This window comes from Apiospora marii (assembly GCF_038362585.1).
Source record: "Apiospora marii strain CBS 49790 chromosome Unknown utg000007l_segment0_segment0, whole genome shotgun sequence".
Classification (NCBI taxonomy): domain Eukaryota; kingdom Fungi; phylum Ascomycota; class Sordariomycetes; order Amphisphaeriales; family Apiosporaceae; genus Apiospora; species Apiospora marii.
In genome coordinates, this window is record NW_027117379.1 from 1,374,898 (window position 1) to 1,389,699 (window position 14,802).

The window sequence follows — 14,802 nt, forward strand, 5'->3', positions numbered from 1 at the left end:
CGATAAGTCTAGTGGGTCGGGCCTGTTGGCCGTGGGCTATTGAGCAGCTAGTTCACTGGCTACTACCTAAAACGGACTAAAGCTCAGGCAGTGTACCGCCCGCCGGGGGACGTAATGTGAAGCTCGAATGCGAAATCTGGGCTCGTGATTTTACAATCGATATTACAAGAAGCTCTCACACCCTTAGAGCTGTAACACAACTGAGCGGTCTACATGTCTACACATGTCAGGCATCTCCGCTCCAAGATCCCCTCAGGGGTCTTACCCTCCCTGAGGCTGAGAAGGACGCCCCCACTACGTTTGGCATCAGCAGCAAGTCTGCCTACCAAGACAAATGCCTTCATCGCCGGAGGTGGGTACTACCTTTCCTATAACCATGAAGCAAAGGCACCCCCCTTTCCACCCAGGTATTCAAGGCTAAGCATTGAAGTACAGTGGACGAAGCGCACCCTCCCCCTTCGCCACCTGCGGACGGGGCCCGAATCCGACTCGCCGTGAAAGACAATATCGCGGCCCAGGGCCTGCCGACGACATGCGCCTCGCGCATCCTGACGGGCCACGAGGTGCCCTTCACCGCGACCATTGTGACGCAGCTAGAACAGCGACTGGGCGCGGAGCTCTGGGGCAAGACCAACATGGACGAGTTCGGCATGGGGACGCACTCGACCAACACGCCGTACGGCCAGGTCTCCAACCAGCTGGAGGGCCGTTCCGCGGGCGGTAGTTCGGGCGGCAGCGCCGTGGCCGTCGGCATGGGACACGCGACGGTGGCGCTGGGCACCGACACGGGCGGGTCGATCCGCATGCCCGCGGCCTACACGGACACGGTGGGCTTCAAGCCCTCGTACGGCATGCTCTCGCGCTGGGGCGTGGTGCCCTACGCCAACTCGCTCGACACCGTCGGTCTCATCGCCAAGGAGGTGGCGCCCATACAGGAAATCATCCATGCTGTATGCATGGAGCACGACCCAAAAGATCCGACTTCTCTTCCGGCGACTGTACGAGAGAGGTGTGTCTCGGAGCGCCAATACTACCCCTCTTCTCGGGGTGCGCCACCACCAGACCTCCAGTCGCAAGGTCTGCGCGGCCTGACCTTCGGCCTGCCAATCGAGTACAACATTGAAGAGCTCAGTCACCGTATCAAAGAAGGCTGGATGCAGGTCGCCGAGAAGATCAAGGAGCAGGGAGGCCGTGTCGTCCCCGTGTCTCTTCCTTCGACCAAGAGCGCCCTCTCGGCCTACTACGTCATTGCGCCCGCCGAGGCCGCCTCCAATCTGTCCAAGTACGACGGCATCCGCTACGGGAAGCGGGCCTCGTCCGCCTCGGCGGAGGACAGCGACGCCCTCAACGGCATCCTGTACGCCAAGACGCGCGGCGAGGGCTTCGGCCCCGAGGTGAAGCGGCGCATCCTGCTGGGCTCCTACACCCTCAGCTCCGAGGCCGTCGACAACTACTTCAAGCAGGCGCAGCGGGTGCGGCGGCTCGTGCGCCGGGACTTCGACCGCGTCTTCCGCCTTTCCAACCCCTTGCTGGAAAACGAACACGACGACGGCAACAAGGAGCAACAGTTTGACCTCAGCGACATGGACGAGTCCGTCACGCTCGAGTCCAAGCTCGGCCCGACCCAGATTGACTTCCTGCTCTGCCCGACGGCACCCACGACGCCGCCAAAGCTGAGCGACATCGCCAAACAGACCCCCTTCGACTCCTACATGAACGACGTCTTTACGGTGCCGGCCAGTCTGGCAGGGCTACCGGCCATCAGTATCCCCATGGCCCTTCCCAAGAGCGAGGAAGATTCGGTCGACTTTGGAGGCGTGCAGCTCATCGGGCAGTTCTGGGATGATGCGAGGCTACTGGCTGTAGCTGGGCATATCCGGTCTGAACACCAATGAGTGGTTTGTATATCCATCTAAACCGCTGCCCCGATGGGGAATGACATTGAATCCTATAACGTAGATTTGCCAGTTCGTACTCGGCTTAGAAGAATCGTACAGAACTATATCATATTAGACATTCTCATGCCACCCGCCTTCTCTTGAAAGTGACTTGCTCCTATACATATCCGCTGCTGAAGGTAGCGAAATGTCGACTTGAGAGGGCCGTACTTATGCCCCAAGCAAAGAAACAAGCAGTCCCTTAATCACTGCATCAAGATCCGTCAAAGATTAGATATGCATTTTCGATTCAATGCTCGCTCTATCAAACAAGTATGCATGAAGAGAGTGAGGGAAAAACCTAATAAACCAAATGAAACCAATAGAACCCCCTCAGAGTACTCCGACAAACACCAAAAACACAGCACAGCACTATTGGGGAGAATCCAACGTGCCTGCCTGCCACACCATACACCATACCACTGCTGCTGCTACTACTACTACTACACAACGTCCCCGATATGCAGTAATCACAACCCCTAAACTCTCATCGCCGACCGAAACGCTTTTCGCCATGTTTGCATGCAGACATTCATTAACAATGCACCGCAAAGCAAAATGCAGCGAAAACAATAACCAGGCAACAACTTGTCCAGTTGAGACCAAAATTCCAAAAATGTGAGAGACGCCTTGTTCTACTCCGTCGTAGAACCCCCTGAAACATGTCGTCGTGATAGTCAAAAACCCTCCTTTCCTTATCCATTCTCCAGGCGAATGATCCGCAATGTGAAGAGCCAAAAACTCTCTTCTTCCAAGTCAGAGACGTCCGTCCCCTTCCCTGTCTTTCATGCAACCAAACCGGTGGTACAAATGAAAAAAAGTGCGCGCAAGTTGGGCAGGTATTATGCCGAAAGCTGCTTTCGGTGGTATCTTGTATGTGAATTTGCCTTTGTACAGTGAAAAAAGAAAATCCGGTGCAATGAGTGAGAAATAATGCAAGATGCAAAATCACTGGTGGTTGTTGTTGTTTTCGTTATTATGCTGCTCTCGAAGCAGCAAATCGCATAAAGGGGTAAGTCTGCGCCAAGAAGCCTAGACCCGGAGAATGGGCTTCCTACGCACCAGGAACGGGCTGGGCATCTCGTCCCTCTCTGGGTCCCAGACCGCAGGGGGGTCGAGGGTGCTGTCTTGGCTTCGGTTACCCATGCGGTCCTTGAAGGCGCGCTTGGGGCTGATGTTCACGGTGTTCTCGATGCCCCGTCCGCCAGCACGAGCTTGCTGCAGCTCCACTAAAGTCCGACCCTTCAGGTTGTTCTTAGCAGTGACCTTACTAAGGGCCGACTCTGACTGCTGCTGGTCCTTTAGCGAGTTTTTGCGCTGGAGGCCGGTCTCTTGGTTGCTGAGCGAATTCAGATTCGCAGCAGATGGAATCTTGCTGAGACGACGGTTGGGCGAGTTGCCACGCAGGGCACAGTTGCTGGCCTTGGATTGTAACTCGGGGATTGACGAGCCATGAGGCAAAGGATGAACGGGCTTGTTGCCATTGAAAGGACCAGTTTGCGTTCTCAAGCGACCCATTGGGGCCGTCTTGGTGACAGGGAGGATAGGGCGCTTCGGGCCAAAGGGGTTCTTGTTCGATCGGACGTTGCGAGTTGGCGACGGAGCCAATGGCTCATCGTCATCTTCAGACTCCGAGAGAACAGGATCGGCATCTCGGTACTTTTCGTTATCGGCTTCAGCGAAAATGGCCGGTACGTTGGACGAAGGAACCTTGGTAGCTGCGTTGCGGCGCGGTGATAGAGACAAAGCAGCAAGGGGAATAGGCGATGGAGATGCCATTTCGATATCCATGGGTGTTCCGAGGCCACCAGCAAACATGGTCTGAGCTCGACCGAAGGGGGTTCGGTTGGTCTTCTTGATAGGCGCAGGCTCGGGGGAATCGATCGAGAGCTCGGTAATGTCGGTAGTCGAAGGGAACTCGCCATCCAAATCTGTGCTCGCTCCGCCAATCGATTGAGGGTAGTCGGTAGACTTGGACGAGGTGAATTCCTGAGACTGTTGGACGTTGGCGAAAGTAACGGCCTTCTTCTGAAGTTCTTCCTGAACTCGTGCCGCTACCTCGGCTTCGAATCTTTGTCGAAGTTGCTCCATCTCTTCACTGACCAGGCGGTCAATCTCCAAGCGAGCCTTCACCTCCCACTCTCTTCGTAGACCGTTCTCGATTTCTTGTCTGGCGAAGACCTTCTCGTTCTCCAGCTTGCGTTCGGCTTCCTTGAGCTTCCTCTCCAGCGCATCCTCCTTGATTTTCACCAACTTGCCCATATCTACCACTTCACGCTCCTTGCGCATTAAACGCACGACCGGCATGTTTAGCAAGGCGGCTGTGTCCGGTCGGCGGTCTGGGTTCGTCTTCAAGCAATCTCGGATCACTCCCATAAGTTCGGCCGAATAGATGGCAGGCAAAGGCGCTATCTTTCCCTCCTTGATCTTCTGGACCAGCTGGAAGTGTGATTTCGCATTGAAAGGCGGCTCCTTCGTGCACAGCTCGTACATGATGCAGCCCAAAGACCAGATATCCGACTTGAGCGTATACCGCTCAGCGGCACAGATTTCTGGCGACATGTAAAACGGAGTACCGACGTATGTTGAGGCAAAATCGTGCGACTGCATCACTTTGGACAGACCAAAGTCACCCAGCTTGACCGAGTTGTCCTCTCCCAGGAAGACTAACGTTGTGTTAGCAACAAATCCCGCCGACTAAGGCAGCATGCAATGCAGATGGTGCGTTACTTACCATTCTCTGGCTTTAGGTCACGATGGAGGATAGTCATTCCTCCCGGAGGAATTTTAGGCTTTGCGGTCGCGCCAAGTCCCAGAACGTGTTTGCCGACATCTGGGGGGTCAATGCCGTAGTGACACCGGTAAAGAGCGGTGACTAGTTGCGAAAAGATGCTCCAGACGAAGGCCTCCTCGGCGTATTTATTTTGCTGGGTGAGTTCTCGAATGACGCGGCCGAGATCGCCGTTGCCACAATATTCCATGTAGAGGTGAAGATCTTGGGAGATCTTCAAGTGTTCTCGGTGGTAGTATCCGACAATGTTGGGGTGTCGCAGGGATGACAGGATCTGGAATTCGGCGTGTAACTGTTCCCGTTCCTTCTGGGACATCTTGAGGTAACTGATCTCTTTCCGGCAGAGGACCATGCCGTCGGTCTTCCTCCTCACTTTGCGGATGATACCAAAGGAGCCATGGCCTATAGGGCGTGGACAGCAGCGGTCAGTACAGGTCGGGGTGGTTGAGTGGGTAGAGGAGGCGATGAAATCTCTTACCAATCTTCTCCAGGCACTCATATCGATCGGATTCAGTCATGATGAACCGGTAACTTCACAAAAAATGGGATGGAGGGTGTTGCTGCTGTGTTTGCTGTGCCATAAGCTACCCTTAAGGATACAAGCCAGGGCAAGCGGGTTAGTAGTCGTCGTCGAGTCGACGTTTAGAAGGGTTGCTAGCAGTAGCAAGGTTTTTTTTTTCTTGAAGTGATAGATGGTAGAATAGGTGAATGTATGGGATGTGCAACGGGAAAAGAAGTTGTTGGCTGGTACGGGCAAGTTAAGGAAAGTACAATGTACACAGGAAATGCCTCTGCGGATCTGTTTCTCCTGCGTGAAAGTCAGGGCCGGAGTTGGGTTGAATCATTCACGACCGCCCCATGTTGATTTCGGGCTGCTGGTCGGCCAAGCAACCGCAGTTTGCCCTGGCCAAAGCTGGCTTAAGCTGTGCTAAAGAGGAGCTACTGCCATGTTTGGGCGGGTCCAATTGGGAGTCGCCCTACTCTCGTCCCGAAGCTCCGGCCAACCAACTGCCACTAACCTTAAAGGCCTGCACCAACTGGCAGCAAAAGCCCAGAAGCTTGGGCCAGCCCCGGGCTGGTTACCTGCATCATCACAGCACATCGATACCACGTCGACTGACGTAAATAAGACCCTTCCTTTTTTTCCATGTTGATTGAGGAGCAACGTCAAATGTGTCAAGAATGTATCAAAAGATCGCCAAATGCGCAAAGCGGATCCTGCTCCATCACCACGCGAGCGAGCGCTGTTCCATGGATTACTGTTGGTTCTTTCTCACGTACATATAAAAGGAATGTTCGATCGATCAAAATGCTGTATGTTTGTTGGTCGCTGCAAGCTTGACCCAGAACGCAAATAGTGTTTGTTGGAGCTGAGTGAGCTCCGTCTCCGACATGACTGGCCTAAAGCACTCACTGGACTGGCAATCGATTCAGTCCAGTCAAACGCAGTCGACCCCACCATGAGATCGCCACAGCTATGAGCTATATGTATGTACATAACTGTAGGCATTTGAAGTACGTATGGATTTATATGAGGTTAGCAGCTATCGCCGATTTGAGGTCCTCATGACAAGCCATTACATCGTCTCCTCTCATTTTCCCCAAAAGGAATATTATCCAGCCCGTTTCAGCTCAAATACTTTTCCGAGTTGTTCTGTCTTAATACTGTTTGTTTGCAACCATGGTCCTCCGCAAGCACGAGCTAGAGGTCAAGCTGAAAGATGACATGCAGCTGGTGAAAAGCGGTGTCCTCCGGGACGACAATCCGCTCGACGACAGCGAGGAGTTCAAGGAGCTCCTCCTGGCCTGCCGGAGAGGCGATCTCAAGCGAACGCAGGAGCTCATATCGGCCGGCGTTAATATCAACGGCAAGGATAAGTTTGATTACACCCCGCTCATCATAGTATGTGACATACAGAATACTGTGCTATATTCGCACTCTGATCGGAGATAAGGGGGATAAATCAATGCTGACTCGTCGTCATCACATAGGCGAGTCTTTGCGGTCATTTCGAATTGGTGCAGCTGCTTCTAGAGTCTGGTGCTCTGGCTGAGCGAGATACCTTCCAAGGAGAGCGTTGTATATACAACGCGCTCAATGACAAGATACGGAACCTACTGCTGCGATATGACTACTCCAAGTCCACAGATCCCTTGCAGCCATGGGCCGCTCACCTCACATCCCTCTTGACCAAGGAGTCCCCTAAGACCTCGGATATCGAGGTGACGGCTACAACCGAGACGATTCAGCTCCACAAGTTTATCCTCTCGGCTAGATCCCCCTATTTCCAGCGGAAATTGGCTGATGCACCAGAGACGACCACATGGAAGCTTCCCCAGACTATCCCCGTGGAGTCCTTCCACGTAGTCATGAGATATGTGTATCTCGGCGACATTCCGCGTGATATTGTTCGGCCCTGGAGCTCTCACAGCGAGGAAGAGATCCTGACAGGCATCGACAAGATCAGCAAGCAGCTCGAGGTGGACAAGCTGTGGGAGGCCATCCTCGGGGCCAGCGACAGGCGGCTGGCCCGTCAGCGGCACCAGGACGAGGTCGCACGGGCTGCGAGCCAGATAGAGGATTTCTTCTACGAGAAGATTATCAAGCACAAAATGGTCGTTGATGTCTCCAAGGTGCAGGACGTCAAGTGGCGTCATGACAATTCGATTTTTGCCGACTGCCTCGTTCGAGCCGATGAGGCCGACTCTAGTACGGAATATGACAAGGTCAGTGAGCCGGAAAAGGAAGCGGGCTTCTCGGATGGCATCCCCATTGGACCCGCGGCGGCGGCGGCGGCAGCAGCTCAGGCAAACCAGAACGGCGAGAAGAAGCGGAAGGCCACACTATACCCCGTGCACAAGGCCATGCTCATCCGTTCGCCCTACTTTGAGACCATGTTCTCGTCGCAGTTCATGGAGGCGCAGAAGTCGGAGAACCTGCACGTCGTCAAGGTCGACTGCTCGCCCGAGGTGCTCGAGCTCATCCTCGCTTTCCTCTACACCGAGAAGGCCGAGTGCCCGCTCGACCTGGGACTCGACCTGCTCTACGCCGCGGACATGCTCTTCCTCGACAAGCTCAAGACCAAGGCCGCCGTCGCCATCAGCGCCCTGGGCAGCGGCAACAACGACGCCTGGGTGGACCGGACGCGCTCCGACGAGAAACAAGCGTCGGCCGCCGACGGCGACGCGGGGGAGCCCGAGATGGAACCCATCAACGTCTACGACGTCATCCACGCCGCGTGGGACCTCAAGGTGCAGCGCCTCGAGGAGTTCGCGGCGCGCTACATCGCCTACCGCCTCGAGGACTACATCGACGAGGAGGAGTTCGCCGAGCTGATCCAGGAGTCGGCGGCCCGGCTCACGCGCCGCGAGGAGACCGACACTATCGAGCTGCTCGACGACATCCGGTACTACCTCTCGGAGCGCTTCCGGCTTCGGTTCGAGGACGCCGGGCTCGACGAAATGCTCGACGACGAAGGCGAACTCGACGCGGCGAGGGCGGAGTCGTTGGCGGACGCGGCGGCGGCGGCCCAGTCCCAGCCGCAGGAGGCCGGGACCGAGGCCCGGCAGCAGAATGGCGAGGCACCGCAGCCCGAGCCAGTCGACGTCAAAGACGATCATGAGCAGGCGGAGACCGAGGTCGGCGTTGATGGTGTCGTGCGCACACTAGACGGGGAGTTGGTCGACGACGAATTTGCATCGGATGCGGTCAACTACCAGCTCCTGCTGCAGAAGATCGACGGCATGTTAGACAAGCTCAAGCTCGATGCATAGAAGAGTGGATGAATTCAAAAAGAGACAGACTATCAATAGCTCACATACAAGGTCAACCATTTTCCAACCAGGGACGGTGCTTTTATACATAGAACAACCACTTTCTCATCATAGCTAACATACATTGGCACATGGCAACTCCACGAGGTCAAAGCAACGGTAGGCATAGGATGAGGGTATCGCATTTCTCGTCTTCTCTCATTTACATACAGGGTAAATATATACAGTTAAGAATTGAGCATGTGACGCTCCAGGGCGAGCAAGCTCCGTACAAGAAATGGACAGTGCACTCTCGCCCAAGCCAGATGGAATGAATTCCAGGATTCCAAATCACTTAGCCAAATCTGATACAACGCGTAAAAGCTGATAGCAGCACCAGAGTACTCTTAGCAGTAGGTCACACACTTGAACACGTCAGTGTTCCTCTAAGAGTACCAGCCGTTCGGTGTCCAGTTGACCACCTCGGCATCGATCTTCTTCAGATCCGGCACGCCGAGGTTGGCCGAGTCGCCAGTGAGCTCGTGCTTGAGGATCTCGGCGACCTTCTCGACGCCGGGCTGGCCGAAGGCGTTGGCGTACATGAAGGGGCGGCCGATGCCGACGGCGCGCACGCCCAGGGCCAGCAGGCGCAGGGCGTCGGAGCCGTAGCGGACGCCGCCGTCGGCGTACACCTCGATCTTCTGGAACATGGTCGGGTCCTCCTGGTACATCTCGAGAGCGACCTCGAGCGCCGAGGGCGAGCCGTCCAGGTTGCGGCCGCCGTGGTTGGAGAGCACAATGGCCGGCACCTTGCGCTCGATGGCCTCCTTGGCGACGGCGGCCGTCTGGACGCCCTTGAGCATGATGGGCAGCTTGGTCATGGTGCGGAACTTGTCGAGATCCTCCCAGGTGTTGCGCGTCAACTCCACGTTTCTGTGTCGATCAGACGGGTCAGTTCATTTCATCCTGATATCACGCCGAAGGAATGCTCCATGGGGTTATGCTTACGAGGATCCGACATCGAAGCGAGCAGCACGCTGTCGGCTGGCATCACCCGGAGAGTCAATGGTCCAAACAATGGCCTTGTAACCGGCCTTCTCAGCACGGTCAAACAAGGTTTGCGTCTGGGTGTCATTGTTGGGAATGTACATCTGAGCGAAGAGAGTTTGGTCTGGAGCGGCGTTTTCTGCGATAGTCTCCATCGACAAAGAGGAGTAGAGGGAGGGCTTATGCAAACGGTCAACAACTACGTCCTCCATAAACAGTCGCATAGCATCACTCACGATGTACAGAATGCCAGCGGCGGCAGCTCCCTTGACCAGGTTGATCTCAGCCTCAGGATGAGCATAATCGGCTCTGGCGCAGGGGCTGATGTAGAAGGGGGCCGAGAAGTTGTGGCCAAGGATGGAGGTACTAATTCCGAATTAGACTTCAAGTCCTTCAAGCATGGGTATATAACCATGGTGTTTGAGGACCAATCACTTACGGCAAGCTATCCTGGACCTTGGTGATATCAACCATCATCCGCGGCTTAAAGCGGTAACGGTTATACACCTCGAGGTTGTTTCTATAAGACCACTCGCCGCCGGCACCGTTGCGGTAGTAGGTGTAGTTCTTGATGGGCAGGCCGTTCCGGGCAGCCCACTCGAAGTCGTTCAAGGCGACCATGTTCTTGATGTCAGGCAGAGTGCCGACAGGGAAGTTTGCGCCAAGAGCATCGACGATGCCGGTGTCTGGCTCGTTGAGGAAGGGCCGGGCGGCGAAGACACCCGACGCCAGGGTGGCAGTGATCAGAGAGTAACGCATGGTGTGTATAGTGGGTGAAAAGGTGGTAATGAGTGACAGCGGTAGGAGTCCCGAAGATGCGAGTGCAGATCGTCGGTCAGGTATAGAAAGTCACGGCTGCCATCCTTTTATACTTTAAAGGCCAGCACTGACAGGCTTGAGTAAGTTTTCTGCAGCCCCAATCTCCTGGGAGTTTCGATTGCCGGTCGCATCCACTCTGGCCGTATTGTCTCTATGCCTCTTTCGTCATGATCGCGGTCAAGATAGAGGACCTGCTGTACCAGGATTCGAAGCCGATGAACACCGGAGCAAGTAACCAAGCTAAGCCCCTCTCCCCCCTGCCGGCGTAAGTACATCGGCGCGCCGAGAGCCTCCTGCAGAAGGCACTTACTTACTTGCATGCATGCAGGTGTAGCAGGGGGTCATAAGGCGGCAGTATCAACTTACTACTACCTTGGTCATTCTCCATCATCCACTTCCTTTGGTCATGCGGCAGAACGTATTACGATGAGTCAAGGTGCTGTGAAACCCGGCTCATCTTACTGTTGTGATGCCACCCAATGCCTGCCAATCTGGGTTTTTAACTTTGATCTTCCCGCTACATGGCAGGTGTCAGATGAACATGTTTGTCTAGGTACAGTATGTAATGTCGGAAAATCAAGGAAGAGGGTTTCCTTGGCCCTCAAATTTCCAACGGCGGATCGCGGCACTGGGAGTCGCTGGCTGGTATGACTCGTGTAAGGCCGCATTGGGAAGATGATGGAAAAACCGACGTGTTCAGCCCGTTCCTGTGCCTGCATCTGCAGCATGTCAAAATATGACACGGCGGGTACAGACGAACGCCAAGACCCCACGCGCGCCAGAGCCCTGGGCAAACGTCTGGGGGTAGGGTGTCATTTGCCTCATCTAGACAAGATGCCAAGCGTGCAGGACTTTTCTTTCGCCGTGACTTTTTCGATCACCGAATCCATGGAAGCGTTGCAACGTCAGTGTTCTCAATCTCTGGCCTTGCACGAAACCTTGCACAGATCCACATGTCGCGATGCTGATGCGACCCGGCCGAGCAATTTCTTCAACTGACAGAGCCGGGGATAGATTGCACGTGGTAAGGCAGAGGCGCTGGTGCATGGGGTTTGGGGCGTGGCATAAGGTTTGTTCTACGGGTGGCTAGTGCAACAGATAGAACAGAGCCTCCGTAACGTCATGCCATGGTTCCTCAAGCTCTGGTTCGTCGCAGAGATGAGGACTCGATCCTACCCTGCTATCTACAGTACGGGATCCTGGATGACAAAAGTCTTACAACGACTATATTCGAGCAGGCACATGGGATGCGACAAGAAGTCGGGTTCCAGTCGCTTAGTAGGAGCGCGGGGATGGCGTGCTGGGTGGGTGGCATCTATCCGAATTTGTGACAAGGAGCAAGACCTCACCTTCCGCAATAGGCGGCTTCTCGTCTTACTTGGGAACAGTGATCCGGGTATTAATAAGGCGAAGTGCCTGTTTAGTAAGAGCTGCCAAGTCCATCTATCAATCAACTTCTTGTCGAAAAACCGCCGTCCATGCAGAAAGACACCGAGCGCATGCCGCCTCAAGGCCGCTGAAACTATGAGGCGCCCATGGGGAAACTTATTAGCGTTCTCCCCTTTTCACAGCGTTTCATGGTTATTACTACACCCAGGCAGGCGCAACAGTGGCCGCGCCGGAGGAAGTCGAGACCACCGCCGTGGGACCGGGCCTATGCCTACATGTGGTTTTATGTGGGTTTCCTCACGTCTGGTTGCACGGAGTATCCCCGACCGTTCCCAGCAAGCAAGATGAGTTTATCTAACAGCCAAGCACTACCAGGTTCTGTTATCAATCAAATCAGTACTTGCACCAAATGGTCGGAACTACATGTATCCATGCGGTACTTTTCCACATCAACTGTAGGATGACATGATCTGCCTAAGCGAGCAAGCCAAGCAAGCTCTATTGCTCTCATGTCAGCTTAGAGGGATGCTAACATTCAAGGCCATGATGATGTGGAATAGTTGCACTAACACACCATCAATTTCGGACTCGACCAAAATATAATAGATCTACTCGCCTCGCATTTCCCTTCAAGTCGAACTACGAGTTGTAGTCAGACTCGCGCCATCGAGATCCAGTGAGGATGGATGAGAAGGTATCACCACCCTAAGGGTGAACAATCCAAGAACTATGAACATAAGAAGTCGCAGGACTTGCTATAGAAGTAAATACATGTGGCTGACACCTACATGCAAGAATTATTGGAAAGAACATGGCAAAGTGAACCTTTGGTACCTAGCCAGCCTGCTTTGTATGCGGAAAGGGTACCTGGGGGGAACTTCCTTTGTGCCTGTGAATGGGCAATGCCTGCATTCTTTGTCCAGCAATGTCTCAAGTTGCATCATTGTACGTCCAGTGATTACTCACCTTTTCAGGACCCGGGTATGTACTCGATAGCAGACAATGCGAGTTGAGAAGCAACAATCGGGACCCATTGCGATGGGGCGAGACGCTTCCGCTTCCGCTTCCATCAATGAGTTGAGTCTCCTGCAAAGTAGCAAACAATGAACTTGGAGATAATGACCAAGTTTGCAGATACCAAAATAATTGCGACCCTTCCACACGGCGATGCTGCAGCTCCTAGGGCCACATCTAAGATTCAAGTGCAGGATCGCAAGCTAGGTCTCCCTTACATTCACCCAGGAGAAGGAAAAAAAGGAAATAGAGTCACACAGGGTACTCCAGTGTCTCATCGTGTCTCCCTTCATTCACTCTACCTTTAATTACACGCCTCCAGCCCGAGGGCAATGGTAGAACTCCCAGCCAGCCCGAGGATGGACAACCGTCTCTCCTCCAAAAGCAACATGAGCGCAGCCACATCGCTACTCCCATCGCCTCTGCCGAGAGCACAGTTCTCCGACTTGCCTACCAATCTGCGCGAGCTCATTTGGGACTACGCCCTCCAGCCCAGATGCCACATCCAGACCCCGAAAGGGTTTGTTACAATTGGACGAGATGTGCCCGCCGTCGGCCTCGTATGCAAGGAGTCCTGGGCCATCACGAAGCGATTTGGGTCGGTCATTTTCCGGCCAGGAACCACTGCTGCTGCGACTGCTCCAGGAGGCAACATGCCCCATATGACTTGGTTCAATCACGACGCCGACTACTACCTTGTCGAGCTTACGGTTCGTGAGATGCTGGGCTCCCCTATGCCCTGGCCGTACAACGAATCACAGGCGCTCCACCAGCGGATACAGCAGTTTAAAGACCGCCCGAACAGCCTGCATCCCATGAGCCGCCTCATCCTCTGGGACGAGCAGGAAGTAGCGGCCCTGCCCCGAAAGGAACGACTCCAGAAGTTCCTGCAGGAGGAGCTCGCGGACGCCAAGCGCTTCCCCAACCTGCGCTACATCGACATTGTCGTGAGCCCCTCGCCGATGCCCGGCTTCAACCGGTCGTGGGACTCGACCCTGGCGGCCCAGCTGTTCCGGGAGCACCCCGAGCTGCTCGTGATCCAGCTCGAGGACGAGGCGGAGGTCGAGCGGGTGAAAACGATCCTGAACACGCGCCCGCGCTCGGTTGGCCGGTGGACGCACTACGACGGGCAGGCGGGCATCTTCATGCGCTACCTCTGCCGCGAGCTGGAGAAGGTCGTCGAGGAGTACAGCGCCAAGTGGTGGGCCGGCACGAAGGCGATGCTGGAGAAGACGCTGATCGAGGCGCGGCGCGAGTACATCGTCGAGGTGCAGGGCAAGAGCGAGGGGAAGAAGCGGCGCAGTCAGGAGATGCGGTCGGCGTTTCTGGGCCCTATCAAGTTCCGGCCCGTTTACACGTTTAAATCCTTCGATATGTGAAGTTGAAAATTAGGATCGCTGGACGGCAGGCTACATTGTACGATAAGCAACTAATAAATGAAACGGGCATCCGACCATCTACTATGAGGTTGTAAGCCCGAAGTCTACCATCACGCAAGGGGACTTGAATACATGCTCCATTGCCCCCTTTTGGATGAACTGGAGCCCCGAGATATCCCAGTGTTTCGCACCGCAGATTTCATGTAGAGATGATTCAATCTTTGTTAAATCATTTTACTCCTTGGAGAAGTATGCCCGTTCACCAAGGCCCTCTTTGACACCGTAGGTGTCTCTGAAATCGCTATCTCCCGGGAGTCTATAGAAGATGGGCCATGAGTCCTGCATCTTCTTAGGATAATCCTTCGGTCATAGCGACATAGTATTCCAACCCATGATCGATGGCCCTGGATGTCGGCTGTTTAATTGTCGGAGGGGACTAGACGAATGTCGATTTTACATCATCATCATCACCACCACCATGTCTGCTCAGGTTTGGAGTACACCGCATATGTGTATGGTAATATGGCCTTTGTTTAAGCTCACGGCTGCTGGCTTCGTCCCGCAATCAAGGCTACTTGGCAACGGCACACTGGGTATGGGAGGTGCCTAGACACGGAATAGAGTAGCGGGTTGGCTCGACTTAACAAACTCAATCTGGATATTTACCGGGTAA

The 14,802-nt window shown here is 54.5% G+C and overlaps 5 protein-coding genes across 5 annotated transcripts; 3 read left to right on the plus strand and 2 right to left on the minus strand.

The window, feature by feature from the left end:
• Positions 1-213: 213 nt before the first annotated feature.
• PG985_010809 (amidase) lies at positions 214-1,895 on the plus strand (the record flags this gene model as incomplete). The annotated part of the gene is made up of 2 exons (XM_066830576.1): positions 214-352; positions 436-1,895. The coding sequence occupies 2 exons, from the start codon at positions 214-216 to the stop codon at positions 1,893-1,895; spliced, it is 1,599 nt and encodes a 532-aa protein (XP_066681258.1).
• Positions 1,896-2,969: 1,074 nt separating this feature from the next.
• On the minus strand, positions 2,970-5,246 carry PG985_010810 (kinase-like protein; the record flags this gene model as incomplete). The annotated part of the gene is made up of 3 exons (XM_066830577.1): positions 2,970-4,603; positions 4,672-5,130; positions 5,207-5,246. 3 exons carry the CDS (start codon positions 5,244-5,246, stop codon positions 2,970-2,972), a joined length of 2,133 nt encoding a protein of 710 aa, XP_066681259.1.
• Positions 5,247-6,409: 1,163 nt separating this feature from the next.
• PG985_010811 (Ankyrin repeat and BTB/POZ domain-containing protein 1) lies at positions 6,410-8,502 on the plus strand (the record flags this gene model as incomplete). The annotated part of the gene is made up of 2 exons (XM_066830578.1): positions 6,410-6,631; positions 6,721-8,502. 2 exons carry the CDS (start codon positions 6,410-6,412, stop codon positions 8,500-8,502), a joined length of 2,004 nt encoding a protein of 667 aa, XP_066681260.1.
• Positions 8,503-8,927: 425 nt separating this feature from the next.
• On the minus strand, positions 8,928-10,287 carry PG985_010812 (CYB2-lactate dehydrogenase cytochrome b2; the record flags this gene model as incomplete). The annotated part of the gene is made up of 3 exons (XM_066830579.1): positions 8,928-9,414; positions 9,490-9,894; positions 9,968-10,287. 3 exons carry the CDS (start codon positions 10,285-10,287, stop codon positions 8,928-8,930), a joined length of 1,212 nt encoding a protein of 403 aa, XP_066681261.1.
• A 2,852-nt stretch (positions 10,288-13,139) lies between these two features.
• Positions 13,140-14,129, plus strand: PG985_010813 (uncharacterized protein; the record flags this gene model as incomplete). The annotated part of the gene is made up of 1 exon (XM_066830580.1): positions 13,140-14,129. The coding sequence occupies one exon, from the start codon at positions 13,140-13,142 to the stop codon at positions 14,127-14,129; it is 990 nt and encodes a 329-aa protein (XP_066681262.1).
• Positions 14,130-14,802: the final 673 nt, after the last annotated feature.